Genomic DNA, 20225 nt, shown 5'->3' with positions numbered 1-20225 from the left:
CCGAGGCACGAGTTGAAGTTGCGGAGAAGAGCAGGGGGACACTTCGTGACGCTTATTGAAATCCGCTTGCATCTGATTAGGGTCAAACCTTGACATATCTTTCAGCTCCATGGGAACTAGGGACCTTAAGAGCAGTTGGTTTCCCCTACGCTTCTCGAGAGGGAAACCACTGCGAGCAACCTTTTTATTTTCCATGGGGCATGCGCGAAGAACGTCACGCCCCAAATGATGCATTTGACATTACTTCGTCTTATTTCACGGGGAAAATGTGGAATTTGTCCCCTTGATCAATACACAGCAGGCTCGCCCAAACGTAGCAGTCACGTAGCTGAACGCATATGAAGCGCCAAAACAAGTTTACTAACTCGTTTTACCGGTTCCAATTTAATTTATTCGTTCTTGGCGCTGGCCGTGGACGGGGCTCACTCAAAAGAAAGTCACGGTTGCTCGCAATGGTTTCTCTTGAGAGGAGCGTAGGAGAAACCAAATGCCCGCAGGGTAGTCACAAAGTGATTACCATAACGCGAATTTATATTGTGAGATGACGTTATCGCTGCCGTTGCCGTCGTTTCTTGAGTTTCCTATTGCCACTTCAACAGTAGAGAAAGTTTCTAAATGTAAAGCAAACATTGGCAGGGAGAGGCAAAGCAATTTTTTTCTTGTTTGGCCCATAAATTAAACTTTTTTTTTTTCTTCCGCTCGCGTTCTCTTTGACAAGAAAGATGTGCTCACTAAAAGATAATTTCTTACTATTGCTATGATTTTCCGAGTTTGCACCTCTTTTCTGTCATGTCCTGGAACGAATTTGATATAAAAAGCGTTTTTCGTCGTGTGCTCAGGCTCTCCGCGATTCTCAAATTTGATAATTTGTTGTTGTTGTTTTGAGGAATGCTGCAAAGAATGTACTCAAACGTAAAACGAAGTTAACCCTTTCCCATATCTTTCTACTTTTAGAAGCACCTCCCAGGGGGCTTTAGTGGGTGTTTTCACAATAGCCAATCATAAGAGACCTATTGTTAGCCATTTATTACGTCACATACGTATGTGACGTATGCGAACCGGTTAACTTAAGCGTACAATACAGATGGAAGTTCCGGGTAATGGGCTCCTGTTTTTGCTCATTCCATTTTTTTTTTTTTTTGCTATTTTTGTTTGTTTTTTGTTGTTGTTGTTTGTTTCGTTTTTTAGCGTTCTCTGTCTCCCTTATCGTCTCGTCATCGTTGCCAAACAATACTCAAACCTCTTAACAGTTTCTGGAAGCGTCAGTCAAAAATCCACGATCTAAGATCAAGTGAAAAACAACAAATAAAGCAAGGTGACACTCCATAACACCAAAAATGGGCACAACCATCTCACCGGTTAATTAGCAACCATTAACAGTTGTTTCGGCCTTGTTAACCCTAGCCAGCATACCAGGTGGGTGTTTCAGGCACCCCTTTAAGTGGCAGCTCCACATACAAGAAATGTGGGAAACTGGGTTCGGAAAAGCAAAACTGGTCTCCCACGGCGTGTGGGGAGGTGGATCACTTCATCGTCATCTTCGTCGGCGTCGTCGTTATCGATGTCGTCATCTCCCTTATCGTCATCGTCACCGTCGTCATCGTCGCTATCGTCATCATCATCTTCGACGTCTTCATCATAGTCATCGGCATAGTCATTGTCATTGTTATCGTCATCTTCGTCGCCGTCGTCTTTATCGTTGTCACCATCACCCTTATCGTCATCATAGTCATCGTCAGCGTCATTGTCATCGTCATCGTCATCGTCAAAGTAACCGTCCCTATCGTCACCATCTTCATCGTCGTTATCATAGTCGACGTCATCATCATAATCATCGGCATAGTCATTGTCATTGCCATCGTCGTCACCACCCTCAACATTACCGTTTTGATTATCATCATCATCACTGTCATATCACTTTCTTCACCGTGACCATCACCATCATCGCCACCAATAAAATCATCCTTCATGAATACTATGTTCTTGGTTACAGCGGCCTTCCTCTACGCTTTTCCCAACACCATCATCATTATCATCATCACAGGATAGTATGACAAACATCAATTACAACCTTCTAACTCACGTGCAAATTTCAGTGGTATCTTTCTGCCCAACAGCGCTCCAAATTCATTTGACACGAAAACCTGATAAACGCCTTCATCAGCCAATGCACTGGAGTTTATGGCCAGTGTTCCCAAAATGTTATCTACTGCGATACGGAAGTTTTTCACCAGTTCTAGGACAGTGACACTGAAGGTCCAATTGAAAGTTCGAATATTCCGCGACCGAATAGCAAGAGTGAAAATAATCCTATTACTCAGTCTCTGCGCATTGTATTCAGTCATATCTTCCACTTCGCCGAGAATAACCGGGAGATATTTTTCGACATCATAAATGCCAATTCTTGCTTTGAAGGTAACTGAAATGGAAAAGAAAAGGTTTGAGAGAGTGGGAGTTTCGTCTCACTGAGAGAGACGCCCAGTATAGCAATGTTGTTAAAGACCATTTTTAACGATTTTCCGTTTAATCATAACCATCACAATTTTCTCAAATTTGACTGTTGCATTAACTGCTTAATTTTTCACTAATTATTGAGTAGGGTTGAAATCGAGCAGTGAAATCGGACGGTTGGCTGTAATCCGATACCTGAAATCGGACAGTTACACCGGCCAATCATATTAAATGCACTCAGCTTAATCCACCAATCGCAGAATTCATCACAATAACCATAGCAACAACCACTTACCCTACCAAACTGGGGATTTTCCAAAGTGGACGAATTTGTAACATTAGACAGTGAAAAAGAGTGCATTAATTTTTTTTTTCTCGGAAATTGTAATGGTTATGATTAATTGGTAACAGGACTTCGTGTCATCCAATTCGGTCTGTAATCATACTCGTGATTAAACAAATCGGACTCACGCTACGAGGTCGTCCGATTTAATTTGTGAATCACTCGTATGATTACAGACCGAATTGGACTCCACTCACTCCTATTACCATTATTAATAGCATGAGACCTAACTCAGATGGAAATCAGTGGTTAGCCCCTGTTTTAACAATGATGACTCGTGGATACTCGAAAGAAATCGAGCATCCGAGCAGTAGTAATCAAGAGGTCGTAGGTTGGCTTCCTACAAAGGAGCATTCGGATATTTTTTTCAAGTACTCCCGAATCATCACAGACCACTTTTATAAATGGCGGCCGCCTTTACATTCTTTAGTATTTACGTTAATTAGACCTACTACCCTCATTTTGAAACAGATACTCTTTTGAAATTTGCTCGTCGTAGCGAGGCTACAAAGACTTATTAGCTCAAAACAAAAGAATATTTTGTATGCGCCACCATTATGAAAGAGGCCTTTGAAAAAAGATTCTCTCTTCAAGAGAGATCTAGTCTAAGAGGACACGGGCACCAACTTTTTAAAAGAAAAAGAAGTTGCAAGTTTATTGCACTCCTAGTCATTGGCCCTTGGTAAATATGACTATGGCCATGATTATCTTACGTTCCGTGCAGTTTTGGCCGGTGTATCCGTTGATGCAAGAGCAGTGATAAGATATTCCTCCTGGAGAACAGCTTCCACCATTTTTGCAGGGCAATGAAATGCAAGCGTCTTGTTCTAAAAAAAAACAATTGTTGGAATGAGAAGTAAACAAATAAAAGTAAACTTCAAATTCATCAATTTTCTTCTGCCGTTGACAAAGATAAAACTTATTTCAGTTCTACTACACATCACTCCAATACAATCCACTACGTTTCTTTTGGATTCCTTCGGCCTCCACCGTGACAGACGTGAACAGCCTACGACCAAGATTACAACAACAGCAAATGGTGTACTGAGGAAAGATGTGGCACTGCGGATACAAAAAACCAAAAACCCCTGCGGGGACAAAAGTGGAAACGTATCCCCGAATCAATGCAGTGTCAAGTACCCTCCGGAGTTTAAAGGCTAATCTCCCATCTCACAAAAATTAATCAGGAAATCAAGAAAGGGAGTTATATACAGTCTTTGAAAAAAAGTGATACCCACACTCTAAAGTTTACGTGCTGTAGAAATATAAATCTGTCTTAAACTACGGTACACATTTCTAATCTTATTATGCTAGATAGAGATGTTCGTGGATTAGCGCGCAAAAATCGTGACAAAGAACTGTTACTTTCTCTTAAACAAGGTTGGTCAGGATGTTGACCAACATATCGTAGTTTTCGCCTAATTTACTCGGTGCGTCCTTTTCCTTCTTCTCCTGTTGCTGTTCGGGGGTAGTTACCTAACCCTAGCCCGTACCAAAAGACCGTCACACCCTCTACCCTGCACCCCCGGAATAGACATGCCGTCTTTCATTTGATCCGCCTTGTGTAACCAACGGACCAAAGATAAAAGATCCATAATCAATCTGGGACGAACTTGCGCAAACTTTTTTTCTGCGTTGGTTAAATCCACCTAGCATGAAGACGCATAATGTGTTTCGAACACACTAAAGTATATAAATCCCCCAGGCGAATAATGTGTCATGCCCGTCTTTATACTAGTCGAAAAATTTAACAGTCACAGAAAAAGTTGGCCCAAGTTATTCCTAGACGAATTATGCATCTCTAATATAAAAAATGGCCAACGACTTTCATTTGCAGGAGATTTATTTTTATCTTCACCCAAATGAAATTCAACAACCCAAATACCTCAATGTTACAACTATTAAAACGGACCAGGTGAATGGAGATTTTTGTAGACTGCGAGCAGTCCCTTCATAAATCAGTCAAGCGGCCCGCTTTTCTGAGGCAGTCGTGTTTTGTCAAGCAAAGGAATAAAACGACCGAGGGAGGCTTGGGAAGAGGAGAGAAAGAGGGGTCTGCACCTGTTGCTGTAACCGATTTATTCTGTCACTGCAGGGAGAGTTATTCTTTCTGAGGGAAGAATTCAAGACCTAATCACAAGGAATCGAGTAACAATAAAAGAAAAGAAATATTCCGTAGAATTAATATTAGGACTAAAAATATATGTCTTCTCCCACTTACAACATATACTTTCTCATAGCTAGATATTTTATAAGGACATGTAAAATGAAGGAAATAATACCAAGTATGAAACAATTTTCATATTTCTTACAGTATTTTTGTGATCTAGAATATGATTAAAACAAAAAAAAAACTAAACTTCGTAAAATGAGAGTCTCAGTTGGGAAAGATGGAAACCTAGCCAATTTCCGAAGTATTATCTAAATTGTTGTAACGTGGGAAGAGTGCTTGAAAGCTATGGATAAGTGTTCCACATTGTGAAATGAACGTTACCTCTTTGCAGGTATTTTAATGCACGTAGGATGTAATAAATAATAAATAAATAAATAAATAAATAAACAAAAAAAAAAGTATCAATTTTATTCAAGTCCACCACCATCTTGAACAAGAGCTCACCCAGGCCCAAAATTATATAAGCTTAGTGTCTATAAAGGCAAATTTTAATAGGACAGCATTTCACTATAGTCTGTACATGTAAGTTCTTGCAAGGAAAAAAGTAGCCATTTTTGAAAAGAAATTGTATTAAATGTACCGTAAATGCGGTGTGCAGGTGTACATGTATAATATGATACACTTACCAGGAACTGTCAAATTCATCACCAGTTCAGCAAGGACGGTGCCCAAAACGTCTTTAATATACTTAATCTTGTATTGTCCCTCATCAACTTTGCTCACATTATTAATGTGCAAAGTAACTGAGTCTGTTTTATGATTTCTATCAACCACAATACGTGGGAATAATGGTTCTTCATAAACAAGAGGGGGGTTAAAAAGACCAACAAAAGCTTTCAAAGCAATCCTATCAAACACCAGAGATGACAGATTAAACTTGGACCACTCAATGGAGAAAAAACTCTGACTGTTGTTCTGTTCATCAGCGGTGATGGAGTAATTCCATGTAAGCACCACATTCCTTCCCTCTACTGCTTCTGTTGGGTTCGCAGGCTGCCCTGTCCACGTCAGTGAGTCTGCAACATTAGTATTGCAATAAGTACGTTACTTTCAATCACCAAGAATACGAACATCTGAAAAAGTGTTTTGAAATGAAATGAATCACACATTACAATGACAGTACAACAATCTATTAAAGACCCACAGACAGTCGTAGGCATCAAGGATATATAATATTTATTAGTATCACCCAACTAGTGGACTAATGAAAATCCTGCATTTTGATTGGCTACGCTACTAGAGGACTATTAGTAATAGTCCTCGAGTAGCGAAAAGCGTGACGCTTTCTTTCGTTTTATTCCCAAATATATATTTCTTCAACTTGCATTTACTAACTTTGATACTGCCTTTTCTGTCCGACTAGTTGAGTGATACTAAAACAATTAGACCCTTCGCCCTTAAGGGCCACGGGTCACCATTCGGCTTCGCCTCATGGGCTATTGGCCACGGGTCTAATTGTTAAGTAGTACATTCTTCATAAAGAAACTGGTAACATAATTAATCCACTTGTAATGCATCTTCTCAACATTTCTCAACTGTTATTGGTAAATATTATCGGAATGACCTTCTGTATTTCTACAATGTAAACCCAAATCCTCTTGAAAAATTAATTTTCAAGTATATTTGCTCATTATATTATAACTTCCTTGTTTGCTGCTGTGGCATATCCTGTGTGTTTCCACGTCTTTCTGTGATTGTGTGATGTGTGTGATGTGTCTGTTCATGTGACTGTTTTGTTTCTTTCACATCTATTGAGCTATAATTAGATCGTTATTATAATTTGATTATGGGCACTGATATTAGTTTTCACTATATTGTGCCCTTCTCTCATTATTATACTTTGTATTTTACCCTATAAGAATCTTCTGAATCTATTTTTGATTGGTATGAATACATTTAACTAAATATATATATATATATATATATATATATATATATATATATACATTTTTTTTTTTTTAAAGATGCACTCATTAATGTGAGGTAACGGGTTTCCATGGCAACAAAAGAGCCACCGAGGGAAACACTGAGTTGGGTTTTACGGAGATAAGCGTCTAAAGACACACTATAGGGCGTTTCTAGATGGCTTTTTTGTTGCCATGGTAACCAATTACATCACATCTTAAGCAAGTTTGCCATTACGTGAAATAGTTGGGTGGATTCCATCCTTTCAAATAGTACAATGTTAAAAATGGTTTGAGCCTCATCAATGCAGTTTCAGACTGTACTACGAAAAACATTGACTTAATTAACAACATTGTTACAAGAGACGCTAATTATTGTGAGGTAATTGGTTACCATGGTAGCAGGAAAACCCACCCAAAAACACCCTGTCTTTTGTCTTAAGTTGCTTGTATCTCTAAAATGAACTTGGTCACCCCCATTTTGCGTTACTGAAAAGTGATTAAGTAAAACTATTTACAAAGTTCAAAAAAATTCTGTGAAGTATATGTGAAGCCACCTGAAATTCTCGAATTTTTAAGGTGGCTCTGAATTCACTCCACATAATTTTTTTTTTATTTTGCAGAGATTTTCATCTAAGCCTGCTAATCTTTTTCCAGTAATGAAAATGGGGTCACCGAGTTCGCTTCAGAGAGACAAGCACTTAAAGACAAAATAAAGGGTGCTTTTAGACTCTCTTTCTTGTTGCTATGGTGTCACATTATGTCATCATAAAAATGCATCGTATTAAGCAATAATTGATGTTTCACATGGTATCATGCCATTGCTGTAATGTGGAAGTGATGTCGAGTCAAATGTTCTGATAGTACAATCTCTTGAAAGTGTTGAAACTGATTTGAGCCGCCTCAAGTTAACTTATACCGTTAGAGACTCTTGAACTTTCAAAACGTTTTGCAATTAGAAGACCTCGTAATTATGTGCTTTTGGCATATTATATCGTTAGAGAGAGGACAATGTAATCAAGTTTTATTAATGGGTTCTTGACCTCACAAAAAGTGTTCAATGAGGCCGAAAAACCAGCGTGCTCCTCATGCAAACTTGAGCAGCACGTTTCTTAATCTCGTTGTTGTCAACAAAACAGTCATTTTATTGGATGAATTTTCGGAGATGTGCGCTTCAAGTTATGAGATTCTGAAGTCGTGAATATTATTTTTTATTTTTTCTCAGATAGTGCTTGTGCTACGATTAGCTAATTTAGCAGGCCATATTCTCTAACAGTACAGTCGCTAAAATTCAAATTTTTATGCAACATTTCCAGCGACTTTTTCATGTTTAGAAGTGAAATAAACTGGTGAAACTGTTTGAATCTTGCAAGAAACGTTTTCAAAGAGCCAATAACATTTTCTATACAACCCAATAATATGTGGGAGTTGAACGTTCCACTTGATTTCAACTAGTTGTCTTTCCCGGTTGCCTTTTTACCTATTACAATATCCTACTACCCTCATTTTCTCGGTCCATATTGTAAGTTACCGATGAGTCTTTTTCTGTTGATTTATGGCCCAAGCACGAAGCACGCGGGCCATAAATTACAGTAACAGGGAAAAAATGAGGATCTGTACTCAACAGTACGGACCTCGAGCTTGGTTGGTAAGTGGCATTTATCATTAGTTATCAGGAGCAAACTTACCTGTTACAACTGAAGCAAAGGAAAGTACGACTAACAGAACATGTTGTATTGTGAATTCCATGTGTGAAAAATACCTGAAATATTCAATGAAGAAAACACTTACAATGACGTTTTCTTTCTACTCTGGTTCGTCGTTGATTTTATGACAAACAGCAACCATTCGATTGCCATTTGCTGTTTCACGTAAACGCATTCCTAAATCTCTCAATTTACTACCCAGCCCCTCCCTCCCCGACGATTAACAGTACTAATACAATATTACTGTTTGAGTGGTGGGGTGATACTGCCTGTGAAAACTGTTATGAGACCAAGGGTGTTGTCAACTGAGACTAGAATCCAGAATTCAATTCGTAAAATTTGAAGAGGAAGAAGAACAAGAAGGTTTCTTTATTTCACGTCACTTCATATAAAATTAAAGCACATTGCAGTTTTTCGACTGAATTATGTGTTCTATTTACAATACTAAAATCCATGTTAATAATCAATTAATCCCCAATTAAAATGGAAAAAGACATAAATTATACGTTGTATTACAAATATTAAAAAGCAGAAATTGTCACAATGGTTAATGACAAAGGTGTTCTTGTAGGTGCGCCATTGTCATTTGCGCATATGACGTAAATATCACGTAATTTAAGATGGCGCTGAAAAAGTCGACAAACGAAAAACTTGCTGGAGCTCATCCTAGTTGCATAGGAAACCGAAGATTAGAAATTGCGTTCGACATTGGTAAGAAACGTAGGGTTTGATTAATAGGCATTACCATTAAGGTTTCGGTAAAAGACCTCGATACGCACATTCTTGTCAAAGGGAATTTCGGCTATAAAAACAATTAGGCTTGGGATAGACACTAAACTATGCGAGGAGACGACGGAAGAAACTGAGCCAGCCGCCCTGACACAATCAGTCAAGCCCAAACGATAACGCAAATCCCTCTTCCCGGAAAGTTTGAAGGTGCGAGTACTCCACAATCAGCCGATGCATGACCAAAGTGGCTACGCCGATTCGACCGGTACAGAGAAGTGTCAGGGCTAAGCATTAAACCAGAAACAGAACAGGTCAGTATGCTATGGGTGACAGTGCCGATTATATTCTCCAAACGTTTCGAATAGACGAAGGAACTGTCGCGTATGAGGATATTAAAAAATCATTCAAAGACTACTTTTTCTTTTTAAGGAAAAAAATAAGGTATACAGTTACAAAATAAAACAAACTAGTGAACAGAAATAGAGAGTAAAGTAAATTACAGGTATATGGTAGCTAAATACGACATGTCGGAAAAGTGCATTGAGTATCTTATATTACGGTAAGGCGGAATTGTTACAAGTATATTTGCACATATGTCTATTTGTTTGATTGTCGCTCATGTGAAGGGGAAAAAGGGATACTGCGAGACTAACTTTTTTCAGACTGTCTTACTTTACTTTAAAAGTTCTGTCAAAGGATCCCGTTTCCTATTCGAACACTTTGCTGAACGACGTAACGTTATTGTGGAGAGAGCGCACTTCAAAAAACGGTCTCAGAGGAGAATCAGTCCACACATTCATCTAGGATCGTTACAGACCAGGGGAAAATTGCGACTACGGTTCATTAAAAGATGACCTGATTTGAGATCGAATCGTCGTAGGGGTTGTTGATGATTCACTTTCCGATTGACTCCAGTCAAATCTATTCAAATGAGCCGTCAGGCAGAATCTAGCACAAAAAGCAGTGATCTCGTCCGCGAAAACAACAAACAAGTTCAGGTTGAATTTGTTAATCAAAAGAAAAGGGGGAAGGGAAAACCGCACAACAAAAGTCTGCCCCATCTTGTGGATGGTGTGGCCGTGATAGACACCGCCGCCAAATGTAGAAAACGACACATTTTTAAAGTGTTTGTCACAGCTCCACCACTACAACAAAGAAAGTACACGAGTTTAACAAGATAAGAGGCAGGAGGACTGGAACGAATTTTTAGTCCTTGGAGAAATTTTGACCAACAGGGGAGACTGGACTGCCCAACTCGGAGTTCATGGCCGAAATACACGCTTCAAATTAGACACTGGTGCAGCAGTCACAGCCATTGGTGCTCAGACCCCATGGTCAAAAGATCAAGAATTGCTCAAGCCTAAGCAAACCCAAATGTTCAAGTCCTTGTTCACGGTATGTTGAATTCAAAACTCACTTACCGCAAGGAAAATATCACCGAACTTGTATATGTCATACTAGAACTAGCATGTCCACTCCTAAGCAGATATGCCTGTGTTAAGTCAGGGCTTGTCACTCGCACTGAAAAAGAAATCAACGAAGTCACTCAGACTCCAGCCAATTTCTAAGGTGAGTTCCCATCACTGTTCAGGGGCCTGGGAAAAGTGAAGACAGAAGTTTACACAACACTGAGACCTGACGCTCAGCCACATTGCCTTACAAGCGAAGGAAAATCCCTTATCTATTGCTGCCAAAGGTTAAGCAGGGATTAAACTCGATGCTCCAGCAAAGAGTCATATTGTAAATAGTTTGAACCCAAGAGTCATATCATGATTAAGTAAAGTACGATCGTCCGGGTGAGTGTAGTCTTGAAAAGGACAGTTTGAGATGACATTGACTGACGTTTCGACAACCTGAGCGGAAGTCATCCTTAAAGTCAAGTGATTTGTGTAACGTCAGTATAGTATCTAATGACGTTACACAAACCCAAAGGCAAGGTGAGACTCTGTGTTAACTTAATCCAATTGAATAAAGCAACACAGCGAGCAATTCATACAGTGCACTCAGTGGACGAAAGTATTGCCAATTTGGGAAAAATTAAGTCGTTCCCTCAGGAAGCTCTACGCAAACAGCAGCTTGTGGCAACTACCCCTTGATGAACAGTCAAGACTGCTGACAACCACTGGCAACCCTACTATCCTATGGCTGCTACTGTTTTAGTCACCTCCCATTTGGCATAAGCTCCGCCCCTGATATTTTTCAGCGTCAGAAATCCTAAAAGATGTAGAAGGAGTAATCCGTCAAATAGACGACATCCTCGCCTATGGGGTTGACCAAGAAGAACATGACACACGTGTTAGAGCTTCACTACACTGTCTCCAAGAGACTGGCATAACTCTCAATGGCGAGAATTGAGATTCTTATATTAGGCTCCATCATCGACAAACAAGGAATACATGCTGATCCAATGAAGACAAAAGCCATATCAGATTTTCCACCTCCACAAAATGTGGAAGATGGCCAACCATCTCTGGGGATATTTATCCCTCGACTGGCTGAAATCAGTGAGGCCCTGCGTCGTTTGCTGTGTAAAGAGAACAACTGAGTATGGGGAGACAAGCAACAGAGAAACTTTGAACATATTAAGACAACACTCAACTGTCATCGCAGCTGAGGCTTCCATAAGCGGTCTGGGCACAGTCCTCCTCAAGGTGCAAGATGACGGGAAACGTAGCCCAGTAAGCTATGTATCAAGATCCCTCCGTGATCCCGAAAGACACTATTCTGTTATCGCGAAGCACGCGTTGGCGGCAGTATGGGCATGCGAAACGTTTAGTTACTATGTCGTAGCATCTGTGTTTGTAAACAACCAGACTTGTTTTTTTAGCTTAAAGACCCATTATCACTAAACGTGATGTACCATCATTTGTTTACCCCTTTTGCTGTTCATTTACACAAAATATACATTCATTTGCTTCAACAGTTGAAACTATAAGGCAAATATACAATCGTGAGCACTTCCATGAACTTCATTAACGCCATTTGCATATGTATTAACATTCAATGGCATCAGCTGATGAACAATTGCACCTTTGGACAATCAAAGACAACAAATATACTTTCAATCTCGCGCAATTGTTAATCGTTAACACCAATTGAAAATCAATTGCATGATATGACAATCAATGGCGTAATAGAGCCATACAATAATGCAATTTTCATAGAGACGCAAAAGATTAAGTAAAATATATGTAACTACGATGAATGACTCTGATGAATATTTTTTTCTTCCTATTGTTTATTCGAAAAATATTAACGTTTGTAAGTTCACGTTAATGATTGACCATTTCGAATAAAGGATTGTATGAAGGTGCAATTGCTCGTGCGTCTCTATGCAAATTGCATTATTGTGTATCTCTAATACGCCATTGATTGGCATACTATGCAATTGATTTTCTATTGGTGTTTAAAGGACCCTCCACTGTCTTAATAAATGGTGCCTAGAATGTTTCGTGTGTACTTATAAGAAGATCTGTGACAAAAATAAAAATGCATTACCTAGGGAAATAGTTTTTTATCGTCTTCCAAAGATCGACCTCAACGCTTCCCGGTGCTGCCATCTTGAATGTTGCACAATGCAAGCTGAGTACTGATGAAGGTCTCCTTGCCTTGTTTATATTGCGTATATTTTCGTGAAGAGATTCAGTTTAATGAACAATATACCGATCTTCCTTAAGGGATAAGTTGGAACCAGAATACTCATCAAGCAAAGAAAGAACAGAAAATAAAGGCGAAGAAGAAGAAGGAAGCAATTCTTTGGAAAAACATGGAAACTTATGGTGTTATTTTTCTGGTTTCCGCTTGCTTTCTACAACGCAACAGAATTTGAATCCAATTTCCTTTGAACCGGACGGCAAAGCAACCACGAAACGTCATCAGTACTCAACCTGCATTGCGCGCATTCAAGATGGCGGCACCGGGAAACGTTGAGGGCGATCTTTGGAAGACAATAAAAAATTATTTCACTGGTAATGCATTATTGAAAGGTTTTATTGAAAGGTGTATTATCAAATGCAATGCATGCAGTCACTCACGACCCACTTTTGCGATCCAGCAAACAACATTTTTTTCTCATTTCCAAGGGTTTCAATTTTGTCTCGAGACGATGATTTTTTGGAAAACTGAACAAAAACAGTCAGGGTGAAACGGGCAGGTTTGTGTGTACATTATATTTACTGAATTCGACTCGATCCGCGCATGTAACAATCGCAGCGGAGTATTCTTTGTGAAACTGATTTACTGAACACAAACCAGTGGTTCTCTTCTTGACATTGTCAAAGCAAGAACGTTCCAGTTCAAGCGATCCAACTAGTTGATATATTGGGTTGATGATGTTAAAAAATGCCAACTCGTTGGGCATTTTGATTGACAAGGTCGTATCGATTCATAGTTAGTCGAAGGACTGGCTATCTCTATGCATTAGCTATGATCAATTTTATCATTGACCGGATCAAATTATGCTTTCAAATCTGAACCGAACAGTCACATTGAAACGGACAGGTTTGTGTTTAGGTTGTATTTACTAAATTAATTTGACCAACCGTCCCAGCGGAGTCTGTGTCGAGTAACCGATCTCACGGACATTGTTCAATTGCACGTAAAGAACAGTAAGTCTTATTCTTTTTCACTTTGTCAAAGCCAGAACAAACTTCGAATATTTTTTCAGCAACAGAGACATTAAATGTATAGTTATTGAAGTCTATTATTTATTTAGATCACTGTTGCGAAGCGAGCCGCCTCGGGTGACAAAATAATTTGCCCATTCATGCAGTGAAATGTCCTAAAAATAAATGGCTCGACGATGAAACTTCATGGTCCATGAAATCTGGAGACGACTGCAGCGCATCACGTCGCCTCTTCTTTGAAATGCAATTCAATTCAATTTATTTGTTTATTAACATTACAATATCATCACAGTCCTAGGCGACCCGCAATTAACAAAGCTATTCTAGGCGGGCCACCTTTTGGCTAAAACAAGTCCTGTCTCTGCCATTGATCACATGTTATTAAATAAAATTTTGTTAAAATCACAAAGGACATACAAACTAAGAAATGAGTTAATTAGTTAATTAATTACGAAGTTATTAAGATACACAGTTGAAACGCGACTAATTACAATTTAAAATGATTAGCTTTGAATTTAAAGTTAGATTAATCGAAAAGTTACTTTAAACTTTAACTAGCAGGCGAGAGATATTTGCAAATTTCCGAGCAGCGTAAATGAACATTCATCTCCTCAATTGCCATTAGTTTTAACATCCGATTTTTGAGTTCACGCTTAAACAGGGTTCTATTTTTGATACGAAGTTCCTTTGGGATGCTATTCCACAGTCTTACACCCATTCTAGGAAAAGAAAATAATAGTTGGTTAGTTCTAGAGGCTTTAACGTATAGATTACCCGCTGCTGAGAATCCTGTGAAATGATGATGAACCTGCTCGGAGTGGCTAAAGAGCATAGAAATATTAGAAGGGAGACGGTGATTCTTAATGTCATGCATCATAGAGGAAACCGAATGATAATAAAGTGACCGAAAAGCGGGGAACTATGAGCTTTGCTATTTGCAAAATACATTAGGGTTCAATTAAGGACGGCAGATTTTAAGAACTGAAGGGTGGCAAAGGGGGCAAGGTGTCTTAATCTTGCGTTCATAACAATTCCTTTACTAACTTTGGATGAGATATAATCAATATGATACTTCCAAGAGAGATTTTTATCCATCAGAATTTTTTTGTTCCAGTGCTACACTTTTTTTAAAATCGTTATGATAAATTTCCAATTGAATTATGCAATCTGGTTTGTGTTGATAAGGATGAAATCTAATAAAGCTGTTAGATTTAATAGTGTTAAGAGAAAGTTTGTTTGCATCCAACCAATCACCCACGTTAACAAGTTCGTCATTAACAACTGATTCAAGATCCGTAAGATCTTTGTTTGAATATAGCAAGTTAGTATCATCAGCAAATAGGTAAAAAATCAAAAATCTGGGAGCATCGGTAAATACCGTAAACATAAATCAAAATGAGACGGGGACCAAGTACAGACCTTTGAGGGACACAGCAAACTATCTCCTCTTAACTGATTCGATTTAGTTGAACCAACTTGAATCGATTGACTCCTTTTCGACAAGTACTAAGAGAACCGGGCCAGCTATTAATTATCCCTCTTACTCTGTAATGATTTAATTTGTGCAATAAGATTGAGTGATCCACCATATCAAATGCCTTTAATAAGTAATAAAGTCTACGGCTTATATACTGTGCGTCATAGCATTTCTCCCCTCTTAGCTGCCTTGATGAATAAGTCTATCTCAACCGGTATTTATCCCATCTTTTGAAGCATGCCAAACTGATTCCTGTCTTCAAAACGGGCGGCGAAACCGATCCATGTAATTACCACTCAATTTCCCTACTTTCTCTCTTCAATCGATTGTTTGAGAAATTGGTGTGTAAATGCTTTAAATCATATTGCGAAAAGTCTAGAATGGTATCTTTTTTAGCTCTCAACATGGATTTAGAGACAATTGTGCTACTCAACACGCAATCTTGGATATCTTAAAATTCAAACAAAATTCCTGCGGAGCCGAAAAGAAGGTTTCACGATGAAAGAGAATCCGCAAACTAGCTGTGAGTAACCAAACCTTCACCAATTTATCTTTCCGTCTCGGTCGCGGCATTACTCGGTAACTATTATGCAAGGAAATGTCAACTTATCAGAAGAGAATTTTAGAGTTTGGAAACATTTAAACACGACCTAGAAACAACAATAAACAACACGATGTACGCGGAATTTCTATCGAATCAATAATTCGCATTTTATGACGGTTTCGTGGTCCAAGATTAGGTTGTTTGCCGCGGTGCATCAGAAGTCTCTTTAACACTTTTTTTTTTTCAAGTTTCATGCTGAATTAACTCCCTAGAACCCTTTTTTTTTTTTTTGGGGGGGGGGGTGGTGGGGCTGGGGACAGCTGTAGTATTAGGTGTTCGTTGTAACCACTTCCGGTTTGTAGTTGTTGCTAGTGCCCCGTTGCACGTTGGGGTCCATGTGCTCAGAGAGATCCGCCATTTTGTATTTTTCATGTTTTCATGCAATTAAATGCCAAGTTTACTGCAATAATGTTCATATTTCTGCCAAAAAAATATATTTTCTGAAATTTCATACTATCTAACCTATGGAGACCTTAAAGGTGGTTTCAAAGCAATCTTTGTATTAGATACAAACGAAAATGGTGCGTTGAAACAGGATGGTCGTTTGACTAAAGTAGAAACGTTTCAGCGACTTTAGTTACAGTTAAAAGAGGCAAGATTGAAATTTCGTAGCAATTTTTTCTGGGCAAAGTCGATAGCGCCACTATTCCCTGACATACCGGTAGATATGCCGAAATTGCAGTCAGGAATTTGCATAATTACTATAGAAAGTTTTGGACCCTGACCTTTTTGAACGTCGAATCACGTTTACTAAAAACTTGATAAAGATGTTTCGACTCAAAACCTTCGGTCATCCTTGGTTTGAATTTGAAAAAAGAGCGACAGCTTCTTCAATGGTTCATATTTGCGTATGTGCGTGATTACAAGTACACGTGATCTCTGCGCGAGGCGAGGAACATTATGCAATTGAAGCATAAATGTCAGGGATTTCTACATGTGTTCGTTCCCCGCATTCTAGTCTCTCTTTGAATGCCAACCCTCCAGGAAAAGTCTCTTGTGATAGTCAGCTGCCTTGTCAACCACGCCATTATAGTTGACAAGGCAGCTGACAAGTAAGCGCAACATCATCAGTGCGTATTCCTTTTACGAAGCTTCCTGATTTGTATCGACTAAAACTCGCCGTATATAGCTCTCTAAATTCAAACCGAACAAAGAGCAATCACTCACACTTAATTAAGAATAGCGAACACGATGGCTGCACGAGAAACTTGTTACGCTAGTTCCCAAATTTACATAAGCACGACCTTCAAAAGAACAGTGACAACCCTTGGGTTGTCCATTTTGATAAAATACACAGAACTAAGAAAGTTTAAAGAATACTCACCTTCGACTCAATAGCGATGGAGGTTTAACTGATGAAGAAGTTTTAACTTTTTATGCATGTCCTGAATCAACACAGGCATGCGGAAGAGGAGATTGCATAACGATAGACCTTATTCATAATAGCACTTGTTTTATTATTCTTTTGCTAATGTGCAAATTAGCCGACCAAGCCTTATTTTAGAGCAAGAGTTCTTTCCAAGTCACAGTATGGTATCGAGATTTGGTAGGCTAATTTGCACTTGGACAAGAGAATTATAGATTGACCGCCACTTATGAATAAGGTCAATATGTGGCTCTTTCTGAAGGTACCGGAAAGAGCTGTGGCAGCATTTCCAAATAAGGAAACTTTCCAAATTGTGTAGTTGCCCCTATTCCGAGCGGATATGGTTGACGATGGAAAATTCACGAAGTCAATATCGATTCACATTTGATGAAGTTTTTCATTCACATTCAAGATTCAAGAATTCAGAAGCACTTAAATCAATTCACACTCAAAATCTGTATTTATATTCACGATGTTATTTGCATATTCATGATAAACATTCAAATATGCAGTCAAGATTTTATATCGGTTTACGATTTTTATATTCATTCATAATCATACAAGTTTTTTTGTTTGTATGGTCAAGGTCATGTCTTCGTATGTCCAAATTTAGATGCATTCAACATTCAAGACTTGAGTATTTAATTTCACTCAAGACTGGGGTTTAAAGAATAGCAGCAAAATATTGTTTTCACGGTTCGCCTAATATGGTAGGAGTTGCTATGGTGTTTGTGTATTATTCATTGATGACGTAGTTTGTCAGAGGTTGCTATGGTAGTGATAAACGTCAGTACATGTTTAACGGCGCCAGGGATTTTGAGAGGCGGGTCATTCTAGGCTGACCACTCATGCGAAAACTTTTATTCCTCGACGTTTTACAAGCTGTATTAATTAGCTGTATTAATTAGCTGCGAATTCAGTTTGTTTCAATGGTTTTGACATTTAATATAAAGCTTTACTCCCTCAAAGTTTTTTCACGCCTGAATCTGCTGCATGCAGGAGGGACCAGGTTTTCCTGGAGAGCAGTAGGCGCGAGTTTCTGAGATCACACATTTTCTTTTGTGGCAGTATTTCAAAGAACAGAATTGGCTTCATGGCCTTAGCAGCGAGGACACATCGAGTTGTGCCGCTTGTAATAATATACATGGAATAAATTCTGCAATCTGATTGACTGAGAGAAATGCAGTTTTCCGGTAACATAGTGCAGAACTGAGGTAATTGAGTTCAAAAATAGGTAATTAAATGCAAAAACAAAAGGTAATAAAGATACACAGATAGCCAATCAAATGCGAGTCCGGGATGGCGCAAGCTTAATTTACAAAATAGCGGATAGATTTGGCGAGAACGCGAGAATAGCAATGTTTTCATTGAAAGTTTAAAGAAAAACGCAAAACCAAGACTACAAAGGAAGGCACAAACAACTGGATAATGAAAGCTTTAAACCAGAGGCTCAACAACATTTATTTTCAGGAGGATTTTTATACCAAAGTTCTAAGAAAGACAAACAAGAATACGAGCAGGCTGACAGTCTTCGAGTAATGGTGAGGGGTTGCAATTTTTTTCATGCGTACTATTAACAAATAAAAACATGATTTTTCTGCTGCAATTTGGAATAAATAAGCACTTGTAAATTTTTTCAAAGACTACAAATTGCATTCGCCTAATTTTGTTTGTCTTTGAAAAAATTGCCCCGTGCTTATTTATCCCAAATTGCAATCGAAATCATGTGATTACCTATACTAATCGCATGCCAGCAGTCAGCTTCATATTTAACCAGAACACAGTTGTTTGAGTCGTTCAGTTATTTTTATGCAGGGAATAGGGGAAACTTAATAATAACAAGACGCCTACAAGGGCGTATCCGTGGAATGCGCAAACAGTTAACACAAATTGTCCAGTTACAGTGAACTTCAAGTACAGGTAGACTTCGGAAAATGGCGAAAGATTACTAGAAAGATACATCTGTAATATAACTTAAAGTTTTTTGTTGTAAAAACTCATTACTAATGTTACTAAATTTGCAAATGCAAACAATGAAGCCCTATTAGCAGGTTATCAGGATACGGGATCTTTTATTTATTTATTTTTTGGAAGGAGACTTAATTCAAATCCTACAGTTTTACTTGCTTCGTTAACTCCTTTCATCCAAAAATTACAGGATCAGCCTTAAATCATCCGAAAAACTTATTACAAATCACAGTTCAACAACTTATCATCCTGGGCCAGTTGTTCAGAAACTGGGTTTTAAAACGAGTTTTATCCTCTACTCCCAAATGCTGTTCAAGGCTGATATTCATACTTTACATTAGAAGAAGTCAATCTTAAAAAACAAAAATAAGCAAAGGAAACTTTCACCAAAAAGTTGAAAACATAAAACAAAAGTTTACGCTAATTCTGGATTAAGGTAATCCGCTTTCGAACAACCAGGCCCTGTAATCGACGTCTGGTTCTGTAATCCTGGTTTAGTTCCTTGCAAACTGTATAAATTTCCCGTGGCGAAGACAAGAAGACAACATCCGTGCTCTATTTCTCTCAATGCTCAAAAATTCCGTAATTGCGTGTTGTATAGTCCAGTCCAAAGTTCTAATTTTACAATTCCATTATCTTGATTTCAGTAACTTGGTACCAAACGTTCCACAATAACTTGAAATTTCGTTAAGAAAAATCCTTAAATCCAGTAGTCCAGTCCGGATTGAGATGGCCAAAACTCTCTCTATCATCGATTCAAAATTCAACAAAAGCTACAAGTAGTAAATAGTTATCAGAAACTACAACAGTTCGTCCTGATTCTACACTCGAGCTGAACAAAAAACCCAAAAAACCCTTGTCATCGTTTTCGAGAGAACA

General features: G+C 38.5%; 1 protein-coding gene across 1 annotated transcript in view; it reads right to left on the bottom strand.

Annotated features, from left to right (window-relative positions):
• The window catches only part of LOC138045494 (uncharacterized), a 61897-nt gene extending 44303 nt beyond the window's left edge, over positions 1–17594 (bottom strand). Inside the window, exons 1-5 of the mRNA XM_068892021.1 lie at positions 17337–17594; positions 8560–8633; positions 5594–5983; positions 3508–3621; positions 2084–2419 (exon numbers count right to left, since the gene is read on the bottom strand). Coding sequence (XP_068748122.1) covers positions 2084–2419; positions 3508–3621; positions 5594–5983; positions 8560–8620 — 901 coding nt within the window. The 5' untranslated portion in view covers positions 8621–8633; positions 17337–17594. The remainder of the gene's footprint in view (positions 1–2083; positions 2420–3507; positions 3622–5593; positions 5984–8559; positions 8634–17336) is intronic.
• Positions 17595–20225: the final 2631 nt, after the last annotated feature.

Source organism: Montipora capricornis, chromosome 4 (genome assembly GCF_036669925.1).
Source record: "Montipora capricornis isolate CH-2021 chromosome 4, ASM3666992v2, whole genome shotgun sequence".
Lineage (NCBI taxonomy): Eukaryota > Metazoa > Cnidaria > Anthozoa > Scleractinia > Acroporidae > Montipora > Montipora capricornis.
The sequence above is the reverse complement of the archived record's forward strand: the minus strand, read 5'-3'. Positions and strand labels throughout refer to the sequence as shown.